The sequence below is a fragment of the Loxodonta africana genome, chromosome 24, assembly GCF_030014295.1.
Source record: "Loxodonta africana isolate mLoxAfr1 chromosome 24, mLoxAfr1.hap2, whole genome shotgun sequence".
In the NCBI taxonomy this organism is placed as follows: domain Eukaryota; kingdom Metazoa; phylum Chordata; class Mammalia; order Proboscidea; family Elephantidae; genus Loxodonta; species Loxodonta africana.
Genome location: NC_087365.1, coordinates 27,143,758 through 27,156,138, shown reverse-complemented (window position 1 = coordinate 27,156,138; position 12,381 = coordinate 27,143,758). Strand labels below are relative to the sequence as shown.

The 12,381-nt window shown below is 46.0% G+C and overlaps 1 protein-coding gene across 1 annotated transcript; it reads left to right on the top strand.

Moving 5' to 3' along the window:
* The first annotated feature begins 10,964 nt into the window (after positions 1–10,964).
* On the top strand, positions 10,965–11,763 carry OXT (oxytocin/neurophysin I prepropeptide). Its single transcript, XM_064276467.1, has 3 exons — positions 10,965–11,084; positions 11,422–11,623; positions 11,708–11,763. Exons 1-3 carry the CDS (start codon positions 10,965–10,967, stop codon positions 11,761–11,763), a joined length of 378 nt encoding a protein of 125 aa, XP_064132537.1.
* The last annotated feature ends 618 nt before the right edge of the window (positions 11,764–12,381 follow it).

The following is a 12,381-nucleotide window of genomic DNA, read 5'->3' as shown; positions in this document are numbered from 1 at the left end:
TTTCTTTATGTTGAGGTGCAATCCATACTGAAGGCTGGAGTCTTTGATCTTCATCAGGAAGTGCTTCAAGTCCTCTTTGCTTTCAGCAAGCAAGATTGTGTCATCTGCATATAGAAGGTTGTTAATAAGTCTTCCTCCAATCCGGATGCCATGTTCTTCTTCATATAGTCCAGCTTCTCAGGTTATTTGCTGATTAAATAAACATGGTGAAAGGATACAATCCTGACTTTAAACCACACAGTATTCCCTTGTTTTGTTTGAACGACTGCCTCTTGTTCTACGTACAGGTTCCACATGAGCACAATTGAGTGTTCCCGTTCTTCACAATGTTATCCGTAATTTATTATGATCCACACAGTCGAATGCCTTTGCATAGCCAATAAAACACAGGTAAGCACTTTTCTGGTATTCTCTGCTTTCAGCCAATATCCATCTGACATCAGCAATGATATCCCTCATTCCACATCCTCTTCTGAATCTGGCTTGAACTTCTGCCACTTCCCTGTTGATGTACTCCCTGCCTGCAACCACTTTTGAATGATCTTCCGCAAAATTTTACTTGTGTGTAATATTAATGATATCACTCAATAATTTCCACATTCTGTTGGATCACCTTTCTTTGGAATGGGCACAAATATGGATCCCTTCCAGTTGGTTGGTTAGATAGCTGTATTCCAAGTTTCTTGGCATACACAAGTGAGCACCTCCAGCGCTGCATCTGTTCATTGAAACATCTCAATTGATATTCCATCAATTCCTGAAGCCTTGTTTTCGCCATTCCCTTCAGTGCAGCTTGGACTTCTTCCTTCAGTACCATCAGTTCTTGATCATATGCTACCTCCTGAAATGGTTGAACGTCAACAAATTCTTTGTACAGTGACTCTGTGTATTCTTTTCATCTTCTTTTGATGCTTCCTGCATTGTTTAATATTTTCCCTGTAGAAACCTCCAATGTTGCAACTCAAGGCTTGAATTTTTCTTCAATTCTTCCAGCTTGAGAAATGCCAAGCATGTTCTTTCCTTTTGGTCTTCTAATCCAGGTCTTTGCACATTTCATTATAATACTTTGTCTTCTCAAGCCCCCCTTTGAAATCTTCTGCTCAGCTCTTTTACTTCATCATTTCTTCCTTTTGCTTTAGCTATTTGATGATCAAGAGCAAGTTTCAGAGTCTATTCTGACTTCCATTTTGGTCTTTTCTTTCTTTCTCGTCTTTTTAATGACCTCTTGCTTTCTTCATGTATGATGTCCCACAACTCATCTGTCTTCATCATTAGTGCTTAATGAGTCAAATCTATCCTTGAGATGGTCTCTAAATTCAGGTGAAATATACTCAAGGTCATACTTTGGCTTTTGTAAACTTGTTCTAATTTTCTTCAGCTTCAACTCGGACTTGCATATGAGCAATTGATGTCTGTTCCACAGTTGACCATTCGCCTTGTTCTGACTGATGATATTGAGCTTTTCCATCGTCTCTTTCCACAGATGTAGTCAATTTGATTTCCGTGTATTCCATCTGGCAAGATCCGCTTGTATAGTCACTGTTTATGTTGAAAAAAATGGTATTTGCAATGAATAAGTCATTGGTCTTGCAAAATCTTATTATGTGATTTCCGGCTGTCATTTCTATCGCCAAGGCTATATTCTCTGAAGCCTTTGGGAAATCCCCCTCCCCAGCATAACTGTGGTTATTTCCCTGTCGTTAAGTATGGAGTTGAATGAATGGATATCTAAGAAACAAGCCCAGTCCCCCAGATCAGCTGGTTGACTACTGAAATAAGGGCAATTCTAGCAGGAAGTCTCAAATCCCGGAACTCTTTTTCCTTCCCAAATAGGAAGTCAAAAGCAATATTGCAACTAATAAAACCTGAGACTTGTAGACCTCATGTTAATGCTGGTCATTTTTCCTGATAGATGATTTAATGAATATTTCCTCAGTGCAGGTAAGTGCATAAGCCATACATGCAAAGCTTAATGAATGGTTATAAAATGAACACCCTTGTCAAGAAACAGAACACTGCCTGGGTCAGTTTTGTTTTGTTTAATAATATTTTATTGTGTTTTTAGTTAAAGTTTACATACCATATTAGGTTCCCATTTATAAGTTATCACAGGTTTTTGTCACGTGCCGTCCAGTCAACTGCCCTATAGGATTTCCTAGGCTGTAATTTTTTTTTTTTTTTAATCTTTACGGGCACTATGTGGCAGTCCTATTCCGTACTATAGGGTCGCTATGAGTCGGAATTGACTCGGTGGCAACGGATCTGTAGGTAGCCCAGCGCTTAACCCTTGCGCCACGAGGGCTCCCTGGGTCAGTTTCCTAGTTCAGTCTATAGGTACAAAACCTGCAAGGAAGAATCTCACTGCAGTGCCACAAGAGGGCGCGGTAACCAAACCAAAACCAAACTCAGCGCCGTCCGGTCGATTCCGACTCATTGCGACCCTATAGGACAGAGTAAAACTGCCCCATAGAGTTTCCAAGGAGAGCCTGGCGGATTCGACCTGCCAACTCTTTAGTTCGCAGCCTTAGCACTTAACCACGATGCCACCAGGGTTTCCAGTAAACGGAAATAAAGACCCCCCACCACGGTCATCAGTGGTAGGCAGCGGCCCTCTTAAGCCCAGGTGTCCAATGTCTGGGCATATCCCTTCCCTGAGGACAAAAGCACGCAGGGAAGCGATTGAAGATCTCTGGAATGTTGAATTATACATATCACAACTTCCTTTTTCTTTTCTTCCCTTTCTTCCTTTTTTTTTTTTTTAATGCTGGCTACCGAGGAAGAAAAATTGTCTGGGGGTGGGGTTTTATGTGAGAAATCCATAACTGAGATGGCAAAGTCAACCTGGCCACCCCACAGCCGCCCAACACCGCCAGAGCCAGGGCCCACGGTGCTGTGGAAGCGCAGCGCCTGAACAGGAGCCCGGAGCCTAGGCTCGCCTGCCGTTGCTGCCAGAGGTGCCCCCAGGAGCTGAGCGGGAAAGCGGTGATCCTCTCCTTTGCTGGCCTTAAAAAAAAAAAAAAAAAAAAAAGGTTTCACCAGCGCCACCCATTGTCATAAACCACTGGGAGCCAGCGGGCAAGAGAGGCTGGCAAATGCAGTTTGCAGGCTTCTAGCCTCCCGTGGACCTGAGAGCTGTGGAAGCACCTTCCTCACGGCTTTTTTTTTTTTTTTAATAAGGAGTGAACTGAAATTTGGAACAGTAATATAGTCTGACAATTAGGGATTTATACTTTCTGAAATTCTGCAAAAACTGTAGCTGAAAACATAGCTTACCACTAGCTTTTTTTTTTTTTAATCAGGAAAGCATTCTGAAACTTTTAAATGTAGTTTATTCTAAAAACAAATATAGTTTAATCCCAACATTTAATAAGATACATACATACTGTGCTTGTCAGGAAAGGTTTCATGTAAAATATCTGCAAACTAAAGTTTGGCAAAAGTCATCTTTAAATACATATTAAATGAACACAGTTTATAAGGAACCGTATCCCCTTTGTCATCGTTTATCAGGATTGTCACACCCTGTGTGAAACACATGGTTTTTTCTTCTGAATATTTTACTGCTGCCTGAGACATTCAGCACCTACAGAAAAACTTTAATAGCAGATTTCCAGTACTTCAATTACTTTCTGAACTGGTGAGATTTAAGTGTGTATTTTTTTTTGGGGGGGGGGAGCTGATCTTTGCAAACTGATTTGCAAAAGGGAAAGAATTGATCTGGGGGCAGCTTAAGGTGATTGAGTCTCCTCTCCGGGTTTTCTGGGCCCTTTTGTGGGTTTATAACGGAAATAAAACCAAAACCTTGAAAAAAAACTCAGATAAGACAGTGTTTGCATGACTGTCACCACCCACCTTTACCCAGAAATCCATGCGAACAAATCAAAACCAGAGAAAGCACCATGACGGATTACATAGCTTAGCGGTTACACCAAGCCAGGCGTAGTCACCCTGGGTTTCAATCCCAGCTCCCCTCTTACTAGCTGAGTGTCCTTGGGAATGTTTCTTAGTCTCTCTGTGCTGCAGCTTCCTCAGAAGTAAGACTATAAGTCTAGTAAGACTGTAAGGCTATGTTGTTGTTGTTGTTAGGTGCCGTTGAGTCGATCCTGACTCATAGCGACCCTATGCACAACAGAACAAAACACTGTCTGGTCCTGCACCATCCTTACAATTGTTGTTATGCTTGAGCTCATCGTTGCAGCCACTGTGTCAATCCACCTCATTGAGGATCTTCCTCTTTTCCGCTGACTCTGTACTCTGCCAAGCATGATGTCCTTCTCCAGGGACTGATCCCTCCTGACAACATGTCCAAAGTATGTAAGATGCAGTCTCGCCATCCTTGCCTCTAAGGAGCATTCTGGTTGTACTTCTTCTAAGACAGATTTGTTCGTTCTTTTGGCAGTCCATGATATATTCAATATTCTTCTCCAACACCACAATTCAAAGGCGTCAACTCTTCTTTGGTCTTCCTTATTCATTGTCCAGCTTTCACATGCATATGATGCGATTGAAAATACCATGGCTTGGGTCAGGTGCACCTTAGTCTTCAGGGTGACGTCTTTGCTCTTCAACACTTTGAAGAGGTCCTTTGCAGCAGGTTTGCCCAGTGCAATGCGTCTTTTGATTTCTTGACTGCTGCTTCCATGGCTGTTGATTGTGGATCCAAGTAAAATGAAATCCTTGACAACTTCATTCTTTTCTCCGTTTATCATGATGTTGCTCATTGGTCCAGTTGTGAGGATTTTTGTTTTCTTTATGTTGAGGTGTAATCCATACCGAAGGCTGTGGTCTTTGATCTTCATTAGTAAGTGCTTCAAGTCCTCTTCACTTTCAGCAAGGGAGGTTGTGTCATCTGCATACTGCAGCTTGTTAATGAGTCTTCCTCCAATCTTGATGCCCTGTTCTTCTTCATATAGTCCAGCTTCTCGGATTATTTGTTCAGCATACAGATTAAATAGGTATGGTGAAAGAATACAACCCTGACGCACACCTTTCCTGACTTTAAACCAATTAGCATCTCCTTGTTCTGTCTGGACAACTGCCTCTTCATCTATGTAAAAGTTCCTCATGAGCACAATTAAGTGTTCTGGAATTCCCATTCTTCGCAGTGTTATCCATAGTTTGTTATGATCCACACAGTCAAATAACTTTGCATAATCAATAAAACACAGGTAAACATCCTTCTGGTATTCTCTGCTTTCAGTCAGGATCCATCTGACATCAGCAATGATATCCCTGGTTCCACGTCCTCTTCCGAAACCGGCCTGAATTTCTGGCAGCTCCCTGTCGATATACTGCTGCAGCCATTTTTGAATGATCTTCAGCAGAATTTTGCTTGCGTGTGATGTTATCAAAAGAAGATGGAAGGAATACACAGAGTCATTATACCAAAAAGAATTAGTTGATATTCAACTATTTCAAGAGGTGGTATACGGTCAGGAACCAATGGTACTGAAGGAAGAAGTCCAAGCTGCTCTGAAGGCACTGGCGAAAAACAAGGCTCCAGGAATTGATGGAATATCAACTGAGATGTTTCAACAAACAGATGCAGCCTTGGAGGTGCTCACTCGCCTATGGCAAGAAATACAGAAGAGAGCTTCCTGGCCAACTGATGATGTAAGACCTTAAAAAAAAAAAATAGTGGTGATTAAATAAGAAATTCATTCAAAGCTAAGATCAGTGCCTGGGACATAGTAATACTCAATACATATTGGATGATATTACTATTATTTGTATTGAAATTGGAGAATGATTTCAAAATCATTCCATGGCCTAAAAATACAATGAAATACAGCCAACAAACAGTGCAATTGGCAATGAATTGCCCCGGCCAAGATCTGCCCTGCTGCTCCCCCTGTATCCAGCAGAGGGCAGAGCTCCTTAAGATTAAAAAAAAACGTTGCCGCGAGTCAGTTCTGCCTCAGAGTGACCCTATAGGACAGAATAGAACTGCCTCACAGGGTTTCCAAGGCTGTAATCTTTTCGGAAGCTTTAATCTTTTCGGAAGCTGACTGCCATTTCTTTCTCCCTCAGAACGGCTGGTGGTTTCCAAACACCGACCTTTCTGTTAGCAGCAGAGCGTGTAACCACTGCACCACCAAAGCTCCTTAAGATATGACAGGCCCTCAAAAATTTAAAGAATAAAATTGATAAAGTTGACCACATTATTTAAAAAAGAAACAAAAGAAGTCACGAAAGACCCCAGGAATATATAGTTGTTATTCCCTCAATCTCTGTCCCCGGAAACCACATTGTCTTTGTTCTCCATGCATCTGCCATGTCCATCTCTCTCTCTCTCTCTCTGTCATTCACACACACTTATTTGAAAGTAAGTTGCAGACATCATGCCACTTAACTCCTAAATACTTGAACATCCAAGGTCATTCTCCATGACAAGGTCAGAACAAGGTCATTCTCCAAGATAACCAAAAGGCCATCGTCTACTCAAGAAATTAAACATTAATATAACATCATCTAATACTCTGTCGGAAATTCTGGCGGCATAGTGGTTAAGTCCTACAGCTGCTAATGGCAGTTCCAGTCCACCAGGTGTTCCTTGGAAACTCGTTAAAAAGAACATTTCAGGTACAAAGGAATCAGTTTATTGGGTAGAAGTCGAATTCTCTAGTCTTCCTTGAAGGTATATGGCTATTAACCTGTGGGTGAAGGGATTTTACAGCTGTAATTAAGGTCACTTTTGAATTATGGAAACCCTGGTGGCATAGTCGTTAGTGGCTGCTAACCAAAAGGTGGACAGTTGGAATCCACCAGGCACTCCTTGGAAATCCTATGGGGCAGTTGTACTTTATCCTGTAGGTTCACTATGAATCTAAATCAACTCTATGCAGAGGGTTTTTGGTTTTTTAATTATCTTCAGCAAAATTTTGCTCACATGCGGTATTCATAATATTGTTTGAAATTTTCCACAATCTGTTGGTTCAAAAATGGCTGCAGGTGCATATCAATCAATAGGAAACTACCAGAAATTCAAGCCCAATTCAGAAGAGGATGCGGGAGGGATATCATTACTGATGTTAGATGGACCATGGCTGAAAGCAAAGAACACCAGAAAGATATTTACCTGTGTTTTATTGACTATGCAAAGGCATTCGACTGTGTGGATCATAACAAATTACGGATAACATTGTGAAGAAAGGAATTCTGAAAAACTTAATTGTACTCATGTGGAACTGGTACAGGAGAGTTTGTACAGATCAAGGGGATGCTGCGTGGTTTAAAATAAACAAGTTGTGTGTCAGGGTTGTATCCTTTCACCGTGCTTAGTCAATCTGTATGCTGAGCAAATAATCCGATTAGCTGGGGTGTATGAAGAACCCAGCATCAGGATTGGAGGGAGACTAATTAACAACCTGCAATATGCAGATGACACAAACTTGCTTGCTGAAAGTAAAGAGGACTTGAAGCACTTACTGATGAAGGTCAAAGACTACAGCCTTCAGTATGGATTACACCTCTACATAAAGAAGACAAAAATTCCCACATCATGATAAACAGAAGGATTGAAGTTGTCAAGGATTTCATTTTACTTGGATGCACAATCAACACCCGTGGAAGTAGTAGTCAAGAATTAAATGATGTATTGCACTTAGGCAAATCTGCTGCAAAAGACCTCTTTAAAATCTTAAAAAGTAAAGATGTTACTTTGATGACTAAGGTGTGCCTGACTCAAGCCATGATACTTTCTATTGCCTCATATACATGCAAAAGCTGGACAATGAATAAGGAAGACAGAAGAAGAATTAATGCCTTTGAATTACAGTGTTGGCAAGGAATATCGAGTATACCATGGACTGCCAGAAGAATGACAAATCTGCCTTGGACGAAGTACAGCCAGAATGCTCCTAGAGGCAAGAATGGGAAGACTTTGTCTCGCTTACTTTGGACATGTTATCAGGAGGGACCAGTCCCTGAAGAAGGACATCGAGATTGTTAAAGTAGAGAGTCAGTGAAAAAGAGAAGCCACTCAGTGAGATGGATTGACACAGGGACTGCAACAATGGGCTCAAACGTACCTACTATTGTGAGGATGGTGTAGGACCGGGCAAAGTTTTGTTTTGTTATATATAGGGTTGCTATGAGTCAGAACTGACTAGATGGCACCCAACAACAACAATTAAGGTGCCTAATCAGTTTGACTTTGAGTAAATCAAAAGGGAGATTTTCCTGGGTGGCTCTGATGTAATTAAAACCCAAACCAAACCAAACCTGTCACCGTCAAGTCAATTCCTACTCATAGCAACCCTTAGGACAGGATAGAACTGCCCCACGGGGTTTCCAGGGAGCAGCTGGTGGATTCAAACTGCCAACCTCTTGGTTGGCAGTCAAGCTCTTAACCACTGCACCACCAGTGCTCTGTGACTGCTACAGCTGCAAGCAAATGAATTTTGCCAACAATCACCTGGGCTCCAGGAAGAAATGTAACCTCCTGATGCCTTGACTGTAAGGTAGTAAGACCCTGCACTGAGGACCCAGCTAAGCCATGCTGTGCCTGGACTCCTGACCCATGAAAGCTGAGATGATAAATGGGCTTCGTTTTAAGTTGCTAACATTGTGGTAGTTTGTTACTCAGCAATAGATGATTAATAAATATGCCCTTCAATATCCACATGGCTTATTTCCTTAGCTCCTTTGTCTTTGCTCAAATGTCATCTTTACGAAGAGGACTGCACTTATTACCTTCGAACCCACTAAAATATAAAAAATAAAATATAATAAACATATTTTAACACCTTTCCCCTTCCGCTGGAACAAAATCCATGAGGGCAGGGGTTTTTGCTGGTTTTGTTCACTGGTGTTTCCTAGGCATCAGTAATGGTACCTGGGTTTATAATAAAAGTCAAGTAAAAACCTTAAAGAAAAATAGAAATAAAATGAAAACCTTGAAAAAAGTCTCAAAGAGAGATAAGACAGTGTTTGTATGACTGTCCCATCCACCCCTACCCAGAAATCCATGGGAACAAATCACAACTAGAGAAAGCACCTGTGAGGTTACATAGTTTAGTCCATCTTAAGCTGAGCAGTTGTTGAACAGAGGATGAAATGCCCACAATGTGGGGGACATTATGCTACGGCGATTTATGTGCATGTGTTAGCCCTGAGGTCAGTGTGCCCACAGTGTGTGTGGGAGGCCTTTCTGGTGACAATACTAGGCTGGCAATGCCAATGAGCTAATTTCGCTGAGAAACAAGATCTGCTGACTGGTACTCCAGGTCAGCCTGACCGGCTTCGCCTCAGTGGTGGGGAGCTCACGCTAGGGCTGGGGGTCAGCCGGCCTCTGCGACCTACTCAGCACCAGGCAGTGGATGAAGGCAGGTCCCAGCAGCTTTTGCACTCTCCTCCAGAAGGGCCACAAGAGGGAACACGATGGGACTGGCCCTACTGAGCCTGGTCTCTCTGACATTGGCCTCATTTCTATTGCTGGTTGGGCTCCCTAGGGAGCAGCCTTTGAGGAGTTCAACATGCAAGGTGTTGATTAGAGTGCTAGGGGTCACACCTGTGGAAGGGGGGAAGGAAAAGGGAGTGGGCAGAGGGTGAAGAATGCAATGGGGGCCTCAGCTGACCCCGCTGGGAGCTCTGGCACCAAATGGCTCTTCAGAGCTGTCCTGCATTGAGCCAAAATGGCACCGCCATTGATGTGGGCCCTTGGGAAGAGTGTGTGTGGCAGGAGCTCTCTGCCGCTGAGGAGGCCCTGAAGCCCCTCTGCTGAGCACATTCCCAGCAGCTGGGCAACAAGTTTTTTCTTGAAGGGGCATCTGGGTGGCCCAACTCCCCTTCATAATGGTGACCAACACCCCTTCCACAGAGACAGCCTCTCTTTTAATTATTTTCATTTTTGTGATGTATTTAAAATGCAAAAAAGCATTCTTTTAAAATGCATAAAATAAGAGAGGGGATCACAAAGGAAACAAATTCTATTTATACCCAGCTAACAAAAAGTTTAGACAAATTTGTGATTTAGTCACACATGTGGTGCTTTATTTAACGCATTTAGATAAAGGAGACCTAGTGGCCCTACCAGTACAGTCCCAGTAACTCCCATAACTTCAAAGTGATGACAGGCTAAACAATAGGGACGTTTGCAGTAGCTGTGATGTGATAAGGCCTCCTTGGTTAAGGCAAACAGTTAAGTGGAAAAGTGCTGAACTACTTACTAGCGGGAAGGTTGACGGCTGCAAGCCACGCAGTCCCTCGGAACACACGCCTGCTCCTGGTGCCATCAGTGGGAATCGATTCCACCACAACTAACAACATTGATATCCGCCATTTCATGGCCACAGACATCCCTGGTTGTTGCCTCTTAGCTGGAAGAAAGGCGAATTTCCGCTAGAGCTTAGAGAAAATGAAGCTGCGATCTTTTCCCTTTCAGATGCCAAATGCAGGGAAGTGGGTGTTGGTGGTGGAGGGGTGTCCAGGAAGTGCGGCCTCAGGAAGAGGAGACCTTTCTAGCATCGGAACAATAATGCGCGTGACGGAGGGTCAAGGGGGTGGGTGGGGAATCCTGCCGGAGCCTTATTCCGCCTAGAACGGCTGGACTGCCCCCCCCCGCCCCGCCCCGCCACCCCAGCACACTCGAGGTATTAGGAGTTTGACAACACAGTCCTTGACTGGGCCACCACCCCCCCACCACCGCCACCACAGACACACACTCCCTGTCCCATCCTGGGGCACAAATCATCTCAACCTCCTCCCTCTCCCCGCGTGGCAGCCACCGTCTACGCCAACGGTGGTCAATTAGCCAATTAGCCGAAGCGATGACCTTGACCCCCACCTGGACCCTGCAAATGAGAGGGCGCGCGGGGCGCACAGGACCTGACCCTCAGCGACCCGCTGTGACCAGTAATGCGGCCGCCCTCTTAGCCGGTGCTCCGCCGGCGAGGCCTCCAGGCATAAAAAGGCCGGGCGGAGAGAGCGCCGCCAGCCGCCGACCCCAGGACTCCGAGCGCACCATGGCCCGCTCCTGCCTCCTCTGCTGCCTGCTGGGCCTCCTGGCGCTGACCTCCGCCTGCTACATCCAGAACTGCCCGCTGGGCGGCAAGAGGGCCGTGCTGGACCTCGACGTGCGCAAGGTGAGCGCGCCCCGACCCTCGCCCCTCCAAGCTCGCGGGGCAGGGGAGGCCTGGGAGGGACTCCCAGGTCAGGGTCTCACCCCGCCACCCCGTTCCGTGCACCGACCCCGCGCCGACCCACCCCAGCCTGCCCGGGCCTCGCCTGCCAACCAAGGGAATTGGTAGCTTTCGACTCCGTGCCCTTGGCCGCTTTTGAGGCTGAAACAGAGCCACAGAGACCCCGAACCTCCAGCCCCCCAAAACCTGCCCCGCTCCAGTTCAGACTGGCTGGGGGAGTCCGGGCCGCCCTGCTCACCCGCTTCCGCCCCTTGTCCCTGCTCCCCGCCGGTCCCTGCAGTGCCTCCCCTGCGGCCCCGGGGGCAAGGGGCGCTGCTTCGGGCCCAGCATCTGCTGTGGGGACGAGCTGGGCTGCTTCGTGGGCACCGCCGAGGCCCTGCGCTGCCAGGAGGAGAACTACCTGCCGTCGCCTTGCCAGTCTGGCCAGAAGCCATGCGGGAACGGTGGCCGCTGCGCCGTGGCCGGCATCTGCTGCAGCCCGGGTGAGCCAGGCGCCAGGCCGGGGGGGGGGGTGGGGATGGGGGGCGCGAGCCGGGACACCCCTGACGACGCATCTTTCCTTCCAGACGGCTGCGGCATGGATCCCGCCTGCGACCCGGAGACTGCCTTCTCCCACCTCTGAGTCTGAATCGGTTCTGGACACTGCCCGAAGACACCCTTTCCTCCCCATAGCAACCCCCAGGAATAATTAAAATTAAATAAAGCAGATTTTCTTCCCTCCAACTCGGCTCGGGTCTGTTGTTACTGTTGTTAGCTGCTGTCCAGTCGATTCTGACTCATGGTGACCCCAAGTGTGCAGAGTAGAACTGCTCCATTGGATTTTCATGGCTGTGACCTTTGGGAAGCTGATTGCCAGGCCTATCTTCCAAGGTGCCTCTGGGTGGGTTGCAATTGCCAACCCTCCAGCTAGTAGTTCCCAGGGCTTAACTGGCTGAGCCATGCAGTGTCAGAAACCAGAGAGGAGGGCTTTGGGGGAGTCCAGGATTGCTTCCAGCAGGCCTTGCTTTCCGGCTCTTGACAAACAACTGGGGCAGGAATTCAAGAGCCAGTCTAGGAGAGGTGTTCCCAGGCTTGCTGCCCCGGCCCCGGTCTGGTAGAGGGCTGATGAGGAAGGGGGACTAAAGGGCCAACTCCAGAGAATGGAAACAGCTCCCAGCTCACCTTTTCAAACTGGGGCCGGCAGCCTACAGCAGGGTAGACTTAAAAGGAACTTAGAAAAGTCCAGAACCTCGAGGATGGA

What these genes read in the sequence shown, in the direction of transcription:
- OXT (XM_064276467.1), top strand. Translation starts at nt 10,965, where the DNA reads ATGGCCCGCTCCTGCCTCCTCTGCTGCCTGCTGGGCCTCCTGGCGCTG. An exon ending in TGGACCTCGACGTGCGCAAG is followed by an intron (nt 11,085 to 11,421) that starts GTGAGCGCGCCC and finishes CGGTCCCTGCAG; the next exon opens with TGCCTCCCCTGCGGCCCCGG. An exon ending in CGGCATCTGCTGCAGCCCGG is followed by an intron (nt 11,624 to 11,707) that starts GTGAGCCAGGCG and finishes CTTTCCTTCCAG; the next exon opens with ACGGCTGCGGCATGGATCCC.